Source organism: Haplochromis burtoni, unplaced genomic scaffold (genome assembly GCF_018398535.1).
Source record: "Haplochromis burtoni strain Fernald_Lab_line unplaced genomic scaffold, NCSU_Asbu1 Contig_10, whole genome shotgun sequence".
Lineage (NCBI taxonomy): Eukaryota > Metazoa > Chordata > Actinopteri > Cichliformes > Cichlidae > Haplochromis > Haplochromis burtoni.
This window is the reverse complement of record NW_024582371.1, coordinates 3,684,857-3,705,283: the sequence shown is the minus strand read 5'-3', so window position 1 is coordinate 3,705,283 and position 20,427 is coordinate 3,684,857. Positions and strand designations below refer to the sequence as shown.

The 20,427-nt window shown below is 41.8% G+C and overlaps 1 protein-coding gene across 8 annotated transcripts in view; it reads left to right on the top strand.

Moving 5' to 3' along the window:
• The window catches only part of col23a1a (collagen type XXIII alpha 1 chain a), a 126,460-nt gene that overhangs the window by 93,343 nt on the left and 12,690 nt on the right, over positions 1-20,427 (top strand). For 5 of the 8 annotated variants that reach the window (XM_014333281.2, XM_014333285.2, XM_014333286.2 and 2 more), the window contains exons 4-11: positions 405-412; positions 1,635-1,661; positions 10,800-10,826; positions 10,912-10,938; positions 12,957-12,983; positions 13,855-13,881; positions 17,858-17,932; positions 19,406-19,522. In XM_014333281.2, the coding sequence (XP_014188767.1) occupies positions 405-412; positions 1,635-1,661; positions 10,800-10,826; positions 10,912-10,938; positions 12,957-12,983; positions 13,855-13,881; positions 17,858-17,932; positions 19,406-19,522 (335 nt within the window). Of the gene's footprint in view, positions 1-404; positions 413-1,634; positions 1,662-10,799; positions 10,827-10,911; positions 10,939-12,956; positions 12,984-13,854; positions 13,882-17,456; positions 17,517-17,857; positions 17,933-19,405; positions 19,523-20,427 lie in introns of all 8 variants that reach the window. The other 3 variants (XM_005921300.3, XM_014333282.2, XM_014333284.2) reach the window with 3 other exon arrangements.

The window sequence follows — 20,427 nt, the reverse complement described above, 5'->3', positions numbered from 1 at the left end:
GCCAGCACGCCCCGACCTTTTTACTCGCTGTTTTTCCGCCATCCAATACGCCCTTATTTTCTTAAGAAGCAAAGTCCTGACATGACTTCATTTCCTAATGCAAAACATGACCCATTATCCAGCATTCTGTTTATCATAACGGGTTCACCACAAACTGCGCTGGCGGCAGCTCTAATATGTTTGTTCTGTACTGTATTTAGGTGGTTAATTGCAGCCATCATCTAACGAACCACATTGCATGTGCAGGTTTTTTGTTGTTTTGTTTTTTTTGTTGCAGACCACTGTTCAGAGGAATTGATTGCTATATAAACCAGAGCCTGCTGCAGCTCTCGCATGTTGTGCTTCATGTGTCTGAGACTTGTAGCATTTACTTTCTAACGCTTGGTTTCTCTTTTGTGTTGCAGGGCTTCCTGTAAGTACCATTCCACCTCATCCAGGTAGTATGGAAACAAACTAAAGAGAGGTTTCAACATCAGTCACGCATGCACACGCATCCCCCTTGTATCATCCCTCGCTGTGAGTCCTGCACGGCCCGGCAAACTGCGGGAGTTGCCAGGAATCCTTTCACTCACAGACATACAGACTGTCACAGACTCACTCGCACATGCATCCACAGAGAACGCCAATAAATGGACCACCTGTGCATGTGGGTGTCCATGACTGTGTGTTTGAGTCTTTCATGGTGATGGTTAGGGAGGTGTGACTTATTTGCAGTGAGTTATTCTCCTCTGTGGGACTGTAACTCCTGCTGACACTCTGACACACTCGGGAGATAAAACACACCGTTACTCAAAGCCTTGTACAGAGTGGAAACTGATGCAGCTGCCTTCAGATTTGTTTTTTGTTTTGTTTTTTCCATCTGCATTTTAAATGTCCAATTTCAGTTTTTATTCCCTTCTTTTTTTTATTAAATTGTCCCATGTGGCACTGATCAGATATGCAGAATTGGAAATGCTCTGAAACGTACCGTGACGAGCTTCCGGACACATCAGAACAAAAACAGCATGTCCGGCCAACCGGGATTTGTTCGATTGGTCTGCATCTGATCCACACTAGGCGTGCATGAAACAATGTCTTCTCTTAAAGACCCCCACAAAACTTACAGCCTAAATCTCATAAAGTTGATGGGAAGGTGTGGTAATCCAGTCACTCGCTACTCTGCAAAGTAGCAATGTGTCAGTGCCGTTTATCTAAGTAATGTGCAGTGGCTGGTACTGTAGACACAATGAAAACAACTGATCTGATTTTCTTTTTTAATTATTTTTTGTGTCCAAGTGGCTTTTAGTTTAAAACCGTGGCTCATGTTTGAGAGCAGATGAGAAAAGAGAAAAAAAAATCCCAGAAAATGTGAGTCAAAAGCTGTGGTGTAAACATATGACTAAGTCCTCGCTAGTTCATTCGTTTCCAAATACAAATTTAGTCTCCATTTACAGTAAATTATTTCATTCAAGAATTCAATATTTTATATGAATAAATAAATAGTCAGCCACAATCCTTTAAATCATTAACCACTTGTCTCCTTTTATTATGTAGGATACCAGGCTACATGTTGGTCTTTGAGTTTGTTGTGTGCAGCTGTTAGTGTCTGTTCAGCCTTGATTAATGCTTCATGCTTCAATGTCTAACCTCACCAGGGCAAGGCTGGACGGGATGGATACCCGGTAAATTAGATTTTTATTTATCCTGTCACTCTATTCACTTCACCTACTCGTGTGTCTGGGCCTGGATCTGTTCTAACTTTTTCCCCACATTTATTCTGCCTTTTTCTATCCCATCATCTTCTCTGCTTTTTCTTTCTAAATTACTAAATTAACTCATTTACCCTTTCCATGACTTCCTCTTCATAACCAATAACCAACAGTGATGTATCCTGCCTCATAAATGAGAAGTAAGCTCACAGATATACAAAGCTCAGACTGGTTATATCACACGAAATATGACTAACCCAAGGCAGTTGGCAGGGGGAAACGCAGCACGTTTAGTTCTCATATGAGTAAACATAAAGAGCAGTAGACATAAATGCCCAATAATGTTAAGATATCATCAGTAAACACAAACCACAGGAGTGTAAACCGTACCACAATGTGAAACAGTCATCCACAAGGCTCCAATCATGGCTTGCAGCTTCTAGTTGGGCTTTAATATGCTTGGTGTAATGCAACGATGTACATGCATAGCTACTGAATGGAAAGCAGGTTACCAATTTCCACAAAAACACAGAGCCATGCCTAATGTTATCCAGAGATACAGCGGCCTCTAGTGGACAGCTAGACCTTTTCTTTTCTTTTTTCTTTCTCCCATAATTTATGAGATGAAACGGTGATTTCTAGCTTATCATCCATTTATGAATACACCTACACAAAACAGTGTGACTTCTAGAAAAGTGTGCACAATGCTACAGTCCTCCCTTTAAGCTTAAATTTCAAAACTTACATTTAACTACTGATTTTATCTACTGTTCTGATTTTATCTGTTTTGATTTTATATACTGTTGTTTGTTTGTTTGTTTGTTTGTTTGTTTGTTAATTAGTTAGTTAGTTAGTTTGCTTGTTTTAATCAATTTTAAATCATGCTTTTTATTTGTTCTTGTTTCTAATGTCTCTGTAAAGCACTTTGAATCACCTTGTTGTTGAATTGTGCTATACAAATAAACTTGCCTTGCCTTGCCTTGCCTTGCCTTGCCTGAGTGGACGTCTCGGCAATCCCCCCCAAGGTCAGACGATGCAGTACTCAGAGAAATAGCAAAATCACAAAAGCATCTCAAACTCTACAGGCCTCAGTCAGCATGTTAAATGTTAAATTTTACGACTGTACAATTAGAAAAAGACTGGACAAGTATGGTTTGTTTGTTAGGGGTTGCGGGAGAAAGAAAAATATTGTAGCATGGTTTAAATTTGCAAAGTTGCTTCTGGAAAAATACAAAAAAAAAACACCAAAAACCAAAGACTCTGGGAAAAATGTGCTTTTTGAACAGACAAGACCAAAGTGGATCTGTTTGGCCATAATGCACAGCCCCACATTTTGAGAACCACACACAATAAATCAACACAAACACCTCATATCAGCTGACAAGCAGGGTAGTGAAGGGAGGATTTGGAGCTACAGGATCTGAGCACCTTGTATTTTAGTCAGTCCTGAACTCCTCTGTATACCAAAGTACTCTAGAGTCAAATGAGAAGCAATCTGTCTGATAGCTAAAGCTTGGTCTAATTGAGCCATGCAACAGGACTCAATTTAAATCTAAACACAGCAGCTAATCTACAACAGAATGGCTTAAAAAGAATCAAAGTGTTGCAATGGCCCAAAGTCCAGACCTCAGCAGGACTGAATAGTCTGAGAGTGCTGTGCACAAAACAAAACGCTTAAAGAAGAGCGAGCCAAGAGGCCACAACCTTGTGAGACACTGATAAAGTCATACAGAAACATTTACTTCAGATAATTGATGCTAAAGGTGGTTCTACAAGCTCCTGAATCATGGGGTGCACTTAGTTTTTCACTCATTGACTAGTTCCATGGTGACCCAAAATAGTCACGCCATCTTAACTCCTACAACATCTTTGCCATGCTAGCTGTGTAGTTGTGGATGTTGGGAATGCGGGTATCTCGGGCTCTCGCTCAGGCATATTCCCATACAGTCTGCCTGGCACTGCACAGCCCTGCTGACGGGAAATGCCTGCTGCTAATTACACACAGGTGGACTCGGTGCACAGATAAGCCTGTGCACATTTGTGTTTTTTAGAGGATTTTGTTTGTTTGCTTGCTTGCTTGTTTGTTTTTGCCTGTGACCGTTCATCTCCATTGCCGTCTCCATTTGAAACCCCAGAGTTATTGCACATTTTATTGTCTTGTTTTCATTTAACATTGTCCTGGGATGCCATTATTTGTGCATTGCTTAAACACTGCACAATCTGGTTAATTCTTCCCAGTCTAGTTAGTATAATGAAATCAATCTGTATAGTGCTAAGATTACATAGATGAAACAGTGTAACGACTGGAGGAGCTCAGTCTGCTGTTGCAAGAGGCAGCTTCCTGGTCTGTGTGTGTGTGATTATAAAGACTGAGGATGCTGCGTGCTTGAGGTCACAGTGAAACAACAGCAGATTAATCACGCTGACAATTATCATGGACAGTATATCATTACATTTAGCAGGAGCAGAGATGATAGAATTTCAAACATCTGACTTTAAAAAGGGCCGTTCTTCCTGTTGGGTATCAATGTTTGTGTGTCTGTGTGCATATGTGTGGAGGCTGTCCAAACCACCTATTGTTTATGTATGTCTCTGTAACAAAGGCCAGGACTGTGGAAGTGGTCAGAGGTATGTGTGTGTGTGGATGTGAGTGCTAGATGTGTTTTCACACCAGTATTTTCTCTCAGATGCTCATATATGAGGGCAATCAGCACAAATGAGACAAGTGGGTTACCGGAGACCGCTGCGCTGCTAACTGCATTGTGCCAGAGATTTGTGCCAACAAGACTTTTTTTTTCTCTTTCTGTTTCCATTCCTTAAACAAACAGCTAGATTGCTTCCCAGTGTTTTTTCATGTCCTCTCTCACCCCTATTATGTCTCTCTGAATTACATACAATGTAGTTCAAGCTTTTAACCCTCCCGAGCCAAAAGTCTGTAAGTGTACAAACTAGCAAACAGTTCAACAAGATGATAATAACAGCCGTGAAAGTCCAAAGTAACAAAGGGCATCTAATCAAGTTTTAATTAGAGGTACTTGTCCCTGATTTACTGGTAATACAATTTTCTGCTGCAATTTATTCTCCTGCACTGCAGTTTAGAGGCATTTTTTTTAAATACACGTTTTTGTACCCTTTAATGGCCTTTGAATACTGTGTGCTGCTACTTTTGATACTTAACCTTGGTTGGTTTGGAGTGTAACCAACTATTTTTTACATTTTGATATTGCAATTTTTCCATCAATCCGTTATCTTCAATTTGTCCTGAGTTGGGTTTCAGTTGAAGCCGACTAGGCAAACGTCCTTCTCACCAGCAACAGTTTCCAATTCATTCAAACTTGAGGAGAACCTGAGCTGTTCTCAAGCCAGATGAAATGTACACTGCTGAAAAGGACTGAAACATGACGTCCCAGAGGTGTTCGACTGGATTTAGGTCAGGCTACCACTGACTGGGGGCCCAGTCAGTGGTATCAATTCCTTCATCCTCCAGGAACTATCTGCATATGACGGCTCATGAGTCCAGTTATTGTTGTCCACCAGGAGGAACCCAGGACCCGCAGCAGCAGTGTAGCATCTGACAGTGGGTCTAAAGCGGAGTCCAGCCATCCTACAGAGGAAACTCATGAATTTGCAGCTTGTATTTGCAGCCCTACTCTGTCAGTCATTTATGCCGTGACCATAGATGAGGGTCGGATCTTAGATGGATTGATGATTTGGAAAAGCCTCGACTTTCGGTTCAGTTCTCTCTTTACCACAACAGTCAATGTAACACTCCACGTTCCGTTACTCATGATTAAGATTTCAAGATGCTTGAATTCCATCGCTTGGTCCATCCTCTTTCATATCCTACCCATACATGAAGCCAACAGAACCACATCATCTACATGAGGAAGGTTGCAGGTTCCCAAAGTACATGCCCTCCTAAGCCTTGCTACGCCTTGAGATCCTGTCCATGAATATCTCAAACAGGACTTAAGACAAGAGAGAATCCTAGCAGAGTCAAACTCCAGTGAAAACAGGCCCGACTTTGCAGAGAGTAAGTGGATACACTTGGTTTTAAGAGGACATGATGGTGGCAACCGCGTATTCCTGCAGTTCCCCCAACAGGTGCTCCCGGGGGACCTGGTCATAACCATTCTCCAAGCCACCAAAACACACCTAGCTTCAATGTTCAAACCTCTGTGAATTATCCAGAAGTTCTGCAAGAGTGAAGATCAAGTCCTCTGTTCCACAGGTGGGAATTGATCCTGAATCCAAGTTGTAATTGCAACTTTAAAATATTGGAATTAAAAAAATATATACTGGTAGAAAAAACATTGGATCCCTTCATCCACCACTGAAGACCTGTTAAAGAAACTGCATGCATGTGTGCAGTGTGAGTGCACATGAGCTGCACTTCATTTAGGTGGCATACACATGTTGAATTCATCAGACTGCAGCAGCCCACTTCCAGAGAATCATCAGTTGTATGATAAACAGTGTTAATGAAATGCGGTTTGCGTGTCTCTCAAGCATAACACTACGACGTGCGCGCTCATGTATGTTTTCTCCCCTCATGTAACCCTTGCCACTTCTTCCTCTCATAAATCACAGCCAAGGCGAGATTCAGAAAAGAGTCTTCCCCCTGTCAAATAATCACAGTCAGGCAGGCTGACAGCAGGGCAGAGGGGTAAACACACACCCACACACACCAACTAACTCCTTTTCACATGTGCAGCATGCCCAGCCACAAGTGTGTTTATTCGCGAGTGCAACACGGAGACAGACAGCAGACCTCAATCAGCGAGAAGGGCCCAGGCTCGCCATTGTTCAGCCTTCAAGGCTGCAGGGCGCAGATCAAAGCCTGCCGGGCACCCGGCAACATGTTGGCAATTTTCTGTCCCAAACAAACAGCACTCTGGTATGCTTTATTGTGCGCTTTGGTTCTGCTTGTAGCCACTGACTATTTCTAAGAGCCGTGTATCACAAATTGCGCACACGTAGAGCTAACACCGATTTCTGTCCCTGTGGTGACATTAAACAAAGGTTTTCATGGGCAGCCTCAAGAGGAAAAAATTAATCATATCCCAGGAAGAGAAAGAGGAAAGCGCTCTCTCACTATCTCACCTTCACCTTAATGCCATAAAAGTTTGTCGAGCCTGCAGTTTGCAGCATAAGCAGCGTGCGATTCTCGCTGAGACGCCGGCTCTGATGTGCAGACACCAGCTTTTCATGCTGCATCCTCGACAATCACACCCTCGTGGATAATTAGCAGTCTGCGCCATAGGGAGTACAGTAAAGGCAGCTAAAACAGCCTGCGGCTTCTTTCACCGGGATTAAGAGACGAGCGCATGCAAACAGACACACGCCTGAATCAACACGCGCATTCACACATAAGCAAACACAGACATGTGCCCTCCTGCAGGCCATGTTATTTCCCAGAGATCTGTTTAACAGCCTTCTAATTGATGGGAATGTGAGTCAAAGCTGGTTTTTTTGTTGTTTGACCTGCTGAGGGATGCTGCAGGATAATGTGGCGCTGCAGACTAGAAATACAAGTTCTTTTTATGCGAGTGTGGTTCTTTATTTTGTTTTCTCCCACATTTACTTGAGGTTTTGGCGGTAATCTCCAGCTCTTTTTCTCACTTTTTCTAAACATTAATCTCCTATTTTTTTTTTATTTTTTTTTTTGCCTTTTGTGTTCTTTTACCCTCCATCCTTCCCTCCCTTTCTTCTCCAGCCTGATCCGTTTGTGGTTTGAGATGCAGAAATTTAGCAGCAGCCCCTCACCCCAACACTCTGAAACCCACCACATCGCTCATGTTTTTTTAGTTCAGCCTAGTTTTATTTGAATTCCAGCACACGTTTCATGCCTTGCAGAGTGTTTTAAAGTTAAGCTATTATATATATTTTTAAAAAGACAATAGATAAGGTACCTAACTCCCTTTGATTTGTTTGTTTCATAGTTATTTAAACCCATTTTGTCATTGGTTTTCAGTGAACACCGACTCTTATTTCTATTGCTGATTTAATGAAGCTTGTATATTTTAAAGTATTTTATTACCAGACATACCAGAGCTCTCTCCACTGCTCGTTGCATGAAATATTGCTTCAGGCAGCTCTAGCAATTCCTCAAGTTAGTAGAAATTCTATGCTACTACTTATTAATGCAAGCAGTCCGATGTCAGACATTAGCTACAGGGTTTTATTACTGAAAATAAACCTTTCATACACATCTCGTCGCAAAGAAAAAGACCCAAGCAGCAGTTGTACCCACAATTCATAAGGCTCTTTGTCGCTTGTTAGCGGCCATAAATCAGTCCCTTTTAGATTGTGCAGCAGCCGCTGACCTCGCATTGTTCACCTCTCCTGCTCATCCTGACGAGTCTTGAAGGAGCCAGACCCCCATAAACGCTCCCAGATGCAGAGATGTCCCTGCATAGATGTATGTATACATGGTAGAGCTTAGTGTGCATGTAGGGATGTAGCCTCGGAAAACTCAGAGGGACATTTGAAATTCTCATGGGAAACTCAGGATGTTGTTTTCAATAGAGCGATGGACATCCAGCCTGTCCTGTGCTGTGAAATTATTGCCGTCCAATTGGTCCCAGTCATTTGTTCCACCCTGGTCTCGGCTACCTACTGCTGACTTCACAAGGGTTCCTTAATCAAAAAGACATTCTGTAAAGACGCACTTTTTATGCTTTTTTATAAATCTCTTTTACAGGCTGCTTTCAAGTTTGACAGCAGTCTGTAGCCACGCTGGCAAATTATGAGGCAAAAGCAAAGCAGTAAATGATCAGATGAGCGGGTAACGAGAGCAGCTTCACGTATCGCTCCCTCTCTGTACCTACTGCCCATCCAGCAAAGCAGGCCAAGATGAGACTGAGGTAGGGTTGCATCCGTGGGGCTGGTAAATCAGGAGATCATGAAAAAAGCCAAGACTTGTGTGCACCATCCAAGGCCAGAAGTGATTATTGTTAATGATGGTTTCCACCCTGGAAAGCCACCAGGACTGTGAACAGCAAGCCAGTACTTAAGGGACCCTGTAAAAACAGTTAGCTTAACATAGAGTAGGGTTGTTAAGAAGGAAGGCGGCAGGAAGTCAACGTTAGCCCTTACCACATACATCACATATAAGTGTTTGTCAGGAAAGTTTGATCCAAGAGCCGGCTCTTCCTTCATGTTTAAGAAATCCAAAGATTTGAGCGCCTTTGAACTGAGCATAGAGGAAGTTCAGTGACTGCTTGTTAGTTGTTTTTATCGAGGTAAACAAAGTAGACATCTCCAACTGCTGCTTCAGTGCTGGAGAGTGGATGAATAGGGACTTTCTTAACTGCCTGTTGTATAATCTAAGCACCACAAAGACACACACACACAGGAGATGTGGGGGTGTGTGTCAAATTGATGCAACTGGAACAAGTCCACTCAAGTAATATAATTATACAGCACATAGCCTGGGAGGCCTTTATCTGAATGTTACTTGTTACACACACACACACTGGGCAGGATATACATAGACCTACACATTTACTTAAATACAATAATGAAAAACCTTCTTTTTCCTACTTTTTCACTCTGAAGTTTCGGTTATTTTTGCTGTCCTCTCTTGAAATGTTTGCCTCTACAAATCCACTTAATTGCTTTTTCCAACACTAACACAATTTACATTTTTTCATAAGCGATATGGAGACAAGACTAAAACATTCTGAAATACTAATAAGTAACAGCTGGTGTAGGGTATCTTGCCGAGGAAAGGTTGTCTTGTCCGTGGACTGAAAACAAATAGTGACTTCAGTGTTTTGAAGCAATGCTTTATTCACAGCAGACTCGGTCGGGTGACCTGCAAGTATAATTATTGGCTCATTATGCCTTATTAAACCAGTAATTAAAGGAGCACTTTTCTCTTCTTCTTCTTTTTTATTTTAAATAGGCCTATTTTCTTTCTTGTTGAGAGTCTAATGAAAAGATTGATACCATTCTCATGTCTGCAGGTTAAATATAAGCTCCAGACAAAAGTGCCTGACTTAGTTTGATTTGCATAAACACTGCAAACAAGGGGAAATTGCTGGAATTGCTCTGAGGGAAGGTGAAATCTCTAGAGCCTAATAATCACAACTTTATCGGCACAAAAACGACACTTAAAAACGACAGTGTGGAGCTTACCTTCTTCTGGCTTCAATTCTTTACCGAGAGAGGTGCCTTTGCTTTAATGTGACTCTCAACAAGCAGTGGGCCAGTGTGTATTCATATAATGTTCCCAACACAAGATAAGCTGTCATGTCGCTACTACTTGGGCTTCATTTATAAAAAAGTTCTCATACTTTCTACATGAGTTTATATTTTATAACATCTTTCCCTCATTGTTAAAAGATACCTATATAATGCCTGCACAAAGGAGGCTTTAGCAGAGAGAGATATATAGATAGATATTTTCTGTGTAATTTTGTTGTGCAACTATAATGTCAAACTTTCACAATTTAATGAATTCTAGAAAAATGACTTTTTATTGATTGGCTGATACCAAAATTATTTTCCACAATGATTCATTATTTAAATAAATAAACTTTTGATTTTATATATTTCAGTTTACTCCAAATTATAGCCTCGTATTAAAGACAGCAAAGAATTTATTTATTTATTTATTTTATTTTTTTGAGTGCATGTACCGAAAAAGAAAAGCAAAGTCCTTCTGAGATGAGATCATTGTGCACCAAAAAATTTCATCCACCCTTTAAAAAGCGTGTTTGGCTTTTTAAAAAACGTCTCAACACAAAAGCAGCCGTGGTTACGTGTCTCTAATTTGATATATGAATTACAGAACACTGCATCCTGCTTTTAATTCAAAACATCTTTGGTCTGGCAATTTATTGATAATTCCTATCATAAAGCATAAAGTTCACAGCAGGCGTGGAGGCATGTGTGTCCAAAATTGCTATAGCTCTTACATAACTGACAGGAAAATCACTAAAGTCTACACTACATTTCCATGTCAGAGTAAGGTTTTTTTTATAAACGACTGCTTATTCCTGTTTGAGTCATTTTTATAAATGAAGCCCCTAAAGTGGTTCAGTGGCGACAGGGCTCTCGGGACTTTGTGTTGGTCATAATTTCTCTTTGTTTCTTTCCCAACAGGGTCCACTTGGCTTAGATGGCAAACCAGTGAGTATTCTCAGCCACATTTGTCAACTATGCCCAAAATGAAAGAAACAAGTTTGATTTTTAACTCTGTTTTCTTTCCTCTCAGGGTCCACCAGGTCTGAAGGGCAGCCAGGTACATCGTCACACGCCTCTTATTCTTACTTTCTTATTTTATTTTATTTATTCAGTTCCTATTTAAAGATTTTTCCTATTATAAATCCAGCTGGACTCTGCATTTGTCCTGTAAGACCGGTGAGAGTTTGCTATACCTCATCAATCATTTTTACTCGCCCCGAGGAGTCACTGCAAGTGCGTGAAAAACCCGGTAGCCATCTTACTTCCTGTTCCACCTCTTAAGTCATCCCAATGGCTCACAGCCACGGGGGTAGTCTGGGCTCAGCTGAGCTGAGTGTTGAAATCCCCTTTGCACTCCCATCCATCAACTCGCGCCTGAAATGCTGGTGCACTCAGAGGCACGCCCAGGTGCAGCGTGGAAACAGGTGAAGCAGAGCGAATGGGTTACACACCATTTGGGAAAGTAAGAAAGAGATTAGTTTATAACCTTCAAACAGAGACTCTTTAAAAAGTCATTATTGTGCCCCCTCCGCCCCTCCTTCAGCACATCGCAGCGCTCACCCACAAGAGGCATAAGTCATCAGCTGAAATGTAAACCCCCTCGCAGCATAATGAGAGCTGTTGCTCTCCAAACACCATTAAGCTGTTCCTGTTCCTGTGAAAGGAGTCCTGAGGCTGGGTGTATCCTTTAATAGGTTTCTCCCCATCAACAAGGGTCTGGCATAAAACCCTCAGAAGGCGTGACTCATGACCAGAGTTGCATGCAAACCCAAAGGGTGGGGGGCATGAAAACAACATAATAAAGGGGGGAAACATGTAGCACATTTTTTATCTTTGAGGGACTTCTGTTTCCAAAATTAATGATTGAGGTTTTTATGAGCTGGCATTTGGGTTTTTTTCTTTTTGAATCAATTGGAAAACTAAAGATTTTTTTTATCATTTTCCCTTTTAAAATGCCATTCCTGCACATAAAATACACAATAAATGAAATTAAACCAGATGGGAAATCAGTTTATTGAAATTCAACAGATTTTTTTTGTTGTGTTTTAGATCATTTTGAATGAAGAAGTTGACTGTAAAGTTAGTCTTGTTTGAACAATTTGCGGCTTGACTCTGAGTTAAAGGCTTTCTTCCGCTCGGAAGAGCAAGCAGCACGGGAGATAAGCTCTGTCTGTCATCGCGTAGATAGTCACATTGACACACTGCTTGTCGTCTTCACTGTTGTACTCTTGAACGCGTTTATAGCTCTAAGATAAAACTGTCGCCAGACAAAAGAAGTTATGGAAGAAGGTACAAAATAGAACGAAAGCCTTCAAAAGGTTCAAGGCAGATTTGGAACCAGGGGACTGAGAAACGGCAGACAGAGGGGACAAGTTGAGTGCGAAGGGTCTAACCTAAGTGGTGACTTGGCTTTAAGAGGTATGATCTGTCCATTGTTGTCACAGATGGACAGTGGATGCTTTCCACCTCTTATTCTTCTGCCTGTCACAGTCGCAGAGGGCCCGCAGTGAGTTTGCTGCTTGTGCTTTCACATTTGGCATCCTTATGCTCCTTACCACCACCACCACCAGCAGCAGCAGCATACTGAGACATGGCTCACCACAGAAATGGACAAAGGCCCTGCCTCATACATAGAGCTCATGAGGATTTGAAGCTGTCACAAAGTGGGGACCGTGCACCAGTGTAGGATCGCACAGGGATGTTTGATACCCCGTGTTTTTAGTTAGCGTTTCAGCATTCCTCATCTAAAACATCTCAAGAGCTCCGAAGAGTCACTGATGGAGGAACAAAGGTTTTATCTCTGAGAAAACTTTTATCTCTCAAAGAGCACTCTTAAAAGGGATTCTTGGGACAAGCTTGAGTCATTTGGTATTCTTACTGTGAAATACACTCAGACAAAAGTGATGTTTGGATTGAGCGGTCTCAATGCCATGAATCCATTAAGCAGAATAACTGCCTTGTCTTACCGTTTGATTGAAAGCTCCCTTCTGAAGGGCTATTGAAGATGCGTGTGATGTGTGATAACTGATTTATCTTGACCAAGTGTCTCTGATTTTCTCCCCCCTCCTCCCACAGGGACCATCCGGACCCAAGGGAGAAAAGGTATGCTTCAATATGGATTTCAAAAGCCTTTCTAGACAAGTCAATGCACTATACGAGTGTATTTCGAACATTTATTTATGGGCAGAAGGTGCTCGGACAACCTTGCCGTCGCCCTCCCACGTTCGAGTTTTCGCTGCGTGTCCATCAAAAGAGCCGTAGATTACATTTAGCTATGCGGGAGCTCATGTGTCTCTGCACATTCTCACGTCAAGGTACTAAGCAGGTTTACAGGCCTTCCGCAAAGCTCGATGATAGCCAGATGTTTTCCCGCTCTGTGAACCTCTGCCCAGCCTAAGATCTTAGCAACCGTAAGAGCTGTAAGTGCTGGCAAGAGCAGCCTCGTCGTGTGGTCGTTTCTCTTGAGGCTGCTGGTTGGCTGTGTGTATATGTTCGAGACTGCGTTTTAGCAGAATCAGGAGGGCAACACGACTGCATTAAAGTGCATCTGTCAGAGCGGGAATCAGCCTGATTAATGAGGCGATTGCATCTGACAGATGAAGCTGAGGTTCGGAAAATTGGCTCACTTCATGTAATCATGCTAGTAGCCCTGTGATGAGAACATGAACTCCAAAAAGTTGATCAGAAATCAGCTGTGTTCAGCATGTGCACTCCGCATTTCAACTTCATTGATATTGTGCTGTCAGATGATTTATGGCCTACCAAATGATTTATACAATAAATGTCAAAACGCTGAGCTGTTTAGGAGACAGATGACCTTTGAACCACTTCCTTCCCAAAACCAAATCTTCCATTTTAAGCCTGTCTGTCATCGCTGCTCCACAGTAGCTGAGCTCTTTTGGATAACTGGTCTGCTGCACATATACAGGGCTAATAACTGCTGACAATTGTTATTTTCCTGTTTTTCCTCCAGGGTGACCAAGGAGACATTGGGCCAAGGGTAAGTCTGTGTTTTCTGTATTCATCAGAGAAGGTTAAATATGTTGTTTTTGGCTGTTATATGCACATTTTGGAAATTATGTCCTCACTGCAGCTGACTCTGGAGAAAAGATGCTGTCCTTTATATGTTTTTTTTTCTCTGTGTAATTTAAAAATGACCTTCCATTTAAACCTTACTTCCAGTTTTTGTTCTCCTTTTATTTTGAATTTTTGTCTGTTAGTATTCTTCTTAAACATTCACCCTTTTTAAAGGTCATAAGCCGCACTTTCCTTTCGACTGAAACAAAGGACATACAGTACTGTGCAAAAGTCCGGAGCCAACCCTCATTTTTATCATATTTCGCTTCCAAGGAGCCAGACTGTCTTCTCATTGTTAAAGTGGTCTTGAGCAATAGCTCTCAAGGCTTTATAAAGATCTTTCAAAGTTTTTGTTTGGACATTGGCTGCCTTTTCACTCATTTTTCAGTCCAGATCTTGTTTGTTTGTCAAGCCACTTAACACTGGACCGAGAACCAGTTTTAGATTGTGTCCTTAGGCAATTTGTTATTAGCCGCCTGTCGCAAAACACATCATTTGTTCACATTTCTTTAGTTGAATCGATGAAAACTGCCAAAGGTAACACAGTTTGACAGACATAAAATATCATTTTTGCCACAATGAGGTGATTCCTACAAAAATGACAGGTAACTTGAGGCTTTTACACAGTCCTATTGAAGTTAAAGAGAAAAACAGACGCTTGACATTTTAGAAATTTGGCTATTGCATGTGAAGCAACGCTTTAATGTGTTAAGTCAGTAAATAGAAATTCTGTTAAGTAGAGCCAGAGTTACAGTTTTCCCAATGCAGAGCTGTCTGTATGCTAATTGGCTGCTGTCTGAGATGAGTGGTAACACTCCTTTTATATGATTTTTGTGAGACAGAACCACCAGTTTTAAAAGCTATGCTTGAAATTAGCTTAATGTATTTTAGCTTCATTATAACTGTAGAGCTTCCTCAGCTGGTTTCTAGTCTGCTATCACAAACTGAAAATCAAATGTCAGGGAGACTGAAGTGTTTATGTCATCTGAAAACCACTAAACGGTTTATTTGTTATCACAATGCGGGAAAAATCTGGATAAATAAGGATAAAAGTCTCGGTCTGTCTATAAAACGCATACACAAAGCATTTTAATAATCCAAAAGCAAACGTGTGTTTACCCAGTGTGGCTTCCCCACACACAACTGCACTGACAGCACACGAGGTTGGAGTCGCCCATCTCCAAAGCCAAAGCCAGACATGAGAAATGACGTTATTAGCAAACATTAAACCTTCACCATGTTACCTCAGTGGTCGGGGCGGCGTGCCAGAGCTCCCGTCTCTTACCCAAGCTAAGCTACTTTTTTTTAACATTACAGAGAAACCTCACCCTGCATCTGGTCTATGTTGTCAGTGCTGCCTTTTCATCTGATATCATTCCTCCCTCCATGAGAGCTCCCATTTCATTTAGTGTGGTTTGAAAATAAAACCTCTGTTCTTTACATGGTAAACAGTTTCAAATCTTTAAAGAGGTCACATACCCATGAATGTTTTTTTTAGAGCGCTTAGATCAGAATGCCACATAAAGCCGCTTCTTCACATGAATTTTAAAGTAGGGATGAACATGAAAATGTGTTACAAGCATGTTTCTAATGGCTCTAAAATCTTCTCATAGCCATTCGTTTCTTGTGTTTATTACCACCAATATCCTTCGATCTGTCCATCCATCCATTTTCAACTGCTTATCCTAGGTCTGGTAGTGCATGGATTGTAGATTAGAAATGTGGAAGTACATCTCCTATGACTTGAACCCCAGTAATGGAATCACAGAAGAGTCTACGATTATTGGAGTTAAACTGGCTATTGTTTTATACCAAAAGCTAAATGGAGAGTAAATATGATGTGGCTACTCAACGGAACAGTATTTATGATGCGGTTCAAAAAATTACAGAAATTCCTGATTTCTATCAAGGCGTAAGCCATTTGATTTCCCCACCTATCCTTTCAGATAGTTTGTGCAAGAATTAAATCTCCTTTGGCATTTCGCATTACATAGTTATTCCAAATGATAAATATTGCACTTGGCCCAGGCCTCTGCAGCTTTGATGTCCCTGGATAAATCTGCAGCCCCAAAAACCTCAAGCTTGGTTCAAATCAAACCCAACAGCTCCTAAAGCTACTGTAGATGTGGATGAGGTTTGGCTCCCTCATATAGGTTGTCACAGATACGGCTGTAGATGGGTTAGAAAACAAAAATCTCTTGCTTGCTCAGTACTATTTTTAACAGTCTGATTGTCTTCAGGTCATTAAATATGCTCATTTATCACCTTACTGGGATTTCAAAACTGTATTCAAAGGTTCAGCTTTGACCTTTACGGGCAGATAAGCGTATGTGTGAAAACAGAAAGCAACCGCAAATCTCCGTCAATGTGCCGCTTCCTGTCAGTCCATCACTTTTAGTGCCTCTTCCAGGCTGATTCTGGTCTTAGACCAGGGTACCAAAACAGGATAACAGGGTTATTAAAACAAAATGTTAAAGAACCACCAAAATCATGTGAGAAAAAGGTCATGTATAGTGTTGCGTCTTTCTCCAAAGCAACTTTTTGTTGAGTGGAGTAAAGCTGGTAGCTATTTTTCCCAAGCCTCCATACAGTCAAATCCATACGGAGGACATTGTCACTGCATGTTTAGGTTCATCTGGGGGCTGTATTGAAAGACAAGCTCTGATGAGAGTTTGATCCCCTGCCAAATCCTGCCTTTGCCTCCCTGAGAGCATCTGCAAACAGGCCATAGTGAGACGGGCCTCCAGGGATGAATGGCCATTTGTCTTAGTATCAGCCTTAAGTCTGATGAGAACAATGTAAAGGGGAAACCCACCATGAAACAGTCTATTCTCTTATGCAGTGTTTAAGGAGCATATGCATAAGTGGTCTTCATGGTGGGAACGGTGTGAATAAGCGACTGTGACAGTGGGCAGAGAGGGGTTGCACAGGCCCAGAGAGGAGGAGGTGGAGTCTGCGGTGGTGCAAAAACCTCAGCCATCCAGCCCTCACCAGAGCCTGTTAGCAGAACCTTCTCTAGCAGCTCTTCTTCTTCTGTCACTCCCCCCCCCCCCCCCCCCCTTAGATCTTCTCCCCATCCTTCCCTCCCTCCCTTGTGTTTTTGAGGGAGCTGAACCAAAGAAGCGACACAGTGTTCCAGGCTCTGCGGCAGCAGGAAAACTCTGCTCCTTTCAGCCTGACAGACAATCAACACATTTACTGTGTTGACTGGAAAGAGCCAAACCACCACTGTTTTGTTTGGTCACAGTGGGAATGATCGGAAGGCACTAAATGTTGTGCACGCACACACACACTACTCCAAAATGATTTTTCAAGGGTCAAAAGACAGCTATTGGGCCTTACTTGCAGATTTTACGGATGTCTGTCTCACGATTTGCCGATGATGCATTTTATTTGCACCTGATGGGTTTTTAACTGCATATATAATTCGATTTGAAACAGCTGCAAACATGACTGTAATGCTGCGCTATCTTGTTCACCTTTTCCTCTTCTCTTCAGGGTCCTCCTATGTACGGCACACATGCAAGCCTGCACAGTAATCAGATTCTCACTGTTAAGGTTTGTGCCTCTTAGAGAACTGCTGTCGGACTGCCGAGCTACCGCTATCCCTGCAGACAGAGGAGCAAAACACCTCTCTTGCAGTTTTTCCCTCCTTTCTTTGTGCTTAGAGCTTAAGAGGCTGTTGAACTCGTATCTGTTTTTCCTGCAGCATTTGTTTTCATGAACTCTGGACTCACGGTTAACAGCGGACCTCTGATTTCCAACTTATGTAACTGACACTCTTCTCGCACTCATTTTAATCCACTCCATGTCCTCTTCTCTCTTTTTTCTGTATCCCCTCTCCTTGTTTTCTCCCCTTTCTTTTCTTTTCATCACTGGTGCACCCCTTTGCATCGTAGATGGTTTTCCCCAGAACTGACCACGGCTTTCTCTCTCGAGAGCCGACCAACAGCTTTCAGAGACTCTTTCTGAAGGTAGACCACAACTAAAAGGCATGTGTGCTTTTTCTTTTGTTTCCTTAACACTTTAACCCGCTTTTCCTTTTCGTGTTCTGACTAGCGTCTTCCCTTCTTTCCCACTTTTTCCACATTCTTCAGTCATGTTGCATGAAATTGATCTCGTGTTTCTTGTCTTTTGGTCAACTAAAAATGTATTGCCATGAATGATTAATTAAAAGTGTTTATATTCAGAGCTCCAAAGCGTTTTGAAACATAGGAAAACATCTTTGGAAGATGAGCCACCCACACTGTAGAAATGTGCGGTTCTCGTTAATCTTACTCCTCAGTTTCGACATCACTTCATCACTTTGGTTCAAGCTCGAGCCTAACAGGGACATAATAATTATCAGTGCATAGGAATGAGGTTCTAGTCTGCTTTAAGGCACTGGTTATATCATTTTCATGAAAGTGTTTTTGACAAAGCAAACCATAATGCACCACATGTCTGTAGGGATGGGAGAATAGCATCAAAGTGGAGACAAAACTGGTGCCTAATTTAGCCTAAATAGGCAGTGGGATGGTGGTAATTTTCAGTAAAAAAAGATGACACGCAGTATAAATCCAGTGATCAGATGTATTTTTCACTTACAAATGAAGTTGTTTTGCCAGCATGGATTTGTTTGAAATGTCAGTCTAACTCACCAGATAAAAACTGTTCTTATTGGCCAGTTCCTCCTGCTGTTGTCCTTTATTACCAGTGCCCTGGTACAAAACCACACTAACTAACCAGCTGCATACCAGTAATTGCAAGTTAAGTTTGAGGGATTTCTGCTCATAGCACAAAGCATATTTAAAGCTTTTCTTAATAAATGTGTTTGTGAGATCCGTGGCTTACAGTGACACACAGATAATTATCACCCAACTCTGCAGTTTCCCTCAGCTCTACAGAACTTTGGAGAGTCTTTTATCTCCCTGTTTTCTTACTTTCACTCTCTGTTCTCTCACTGCTCTTTCCTGGCAGTCGTTGCGTCAAAAAGAGAAAGAAACTGTAGGCCCCCGCGTTTCCTCTCAAGCACCAAACAGCAAACAGTGTTCTCAACTAGCTGTTAAACATATGTGGAGCATTTAGCAGATAAAGAACCAAATATTTTTCTCAGGAAACTCGACGGGGTCTAAAATACGAGGGAATTTTGCAGTCATGTTTATCAGGTGGAGAGAAAGGCAACTGTAAATAAATGTTGGGCAAATAAATAAACAGATTAAGGATTATACACCTTGACTGCCCACAAAGACAGATGCAGAAGCTGAGGGGTAGTTCTTTGATGTTTGCCGTATAACCTTAACAGGTCGCTGGCATGTCAGTGTTTGCTTCTGTTGCCAAAAACAAATCAGTTTAAGGGGTTTTATTTTAATATATTACGTTATCGTGTGTACTTAATAATGTATTTATTACAAGTTTGTAGTTGGTAGTTTATTTTTGCATTTTTTCCTCTTCTTGTTTTTTATCAGGGTGATCAGGGTCAGGCTGGACCTGCTGGTCCTCCCGGTCCCCCAGGTCCTCCAGGTCCCCGTGGCCCCCCTGGGAACACTGGAAAAGATGGACCTCGTGGTCTTCCCGGAGAGCCAGTAAGAGCATCTTTTTATCTCTACCCCTCTTCTTGAGCTAGCCATCGTTTCTTTACATTTGGCTTCTAAGGAGCCAGACTTGTCTCGAGCAACAGTTCTCCAGGCTGTCTGTAGGTCTTTCAAAGTTCTTCTGTGGACATTGATTGCTTTTTCAGTTATTTTCAGAGCAGGCCTTTTACCTGACCGATAAAAAAAAAACACCATTTGTTCAAATTTCTAAAATTGAACTAGCAAGGTGATTTCTAAAGCGCTCTTAGCTAAAAACTTGGCATATCCCAGCATGGTGTGCGGTGTGTTCTTAAAAAATCTGAGGCAAACCTGGCACAGGACCTGAGAGACGCATCTAGCCATTCACTGAAGACTCATCAGAAATGGTCTCAGTCGAATGGTGGCTGTCAGTAAGCCATTCTTAAGAAAGAAAAACAGTTAAAACGGCTGAGGTAAATTATACAAGAACTTAATTGAAAATAAATGGCAACATGTCGTATAGAGTGATGAGTCCAAGTTTGACATTTTTGGTTCAGATCATCGTCAGTATGTACGGAGGAGGTCAGCAGAGAGGAACAGCAGTTAGTGTCTACAGCCATCTGTAAAACACAGCGGAGCTGCAATTAAGCCAGCGGTGTTGAGGATTTCATCAAAACAGACGGCATTATGAACAATGCAAAGTAGAGTCAGATTTTGATCCTCCATGCAATAAAAAACCTGAAAAGCTTCTGACTGGCAATGGCTTCATTTGTCAGCATGACAAAGATTCCAAACACACTGCAAATGCAGTAAATGGCCTGTATTTGTATAGTGCTTTACTTAGTCCCTAAGGACCCCAAAGCGCTTTACACATTCAGTCATCCACCCATTAACACACTGGTGATGGCAAGCTACATTGTAGCCACAGCCACCCTGGG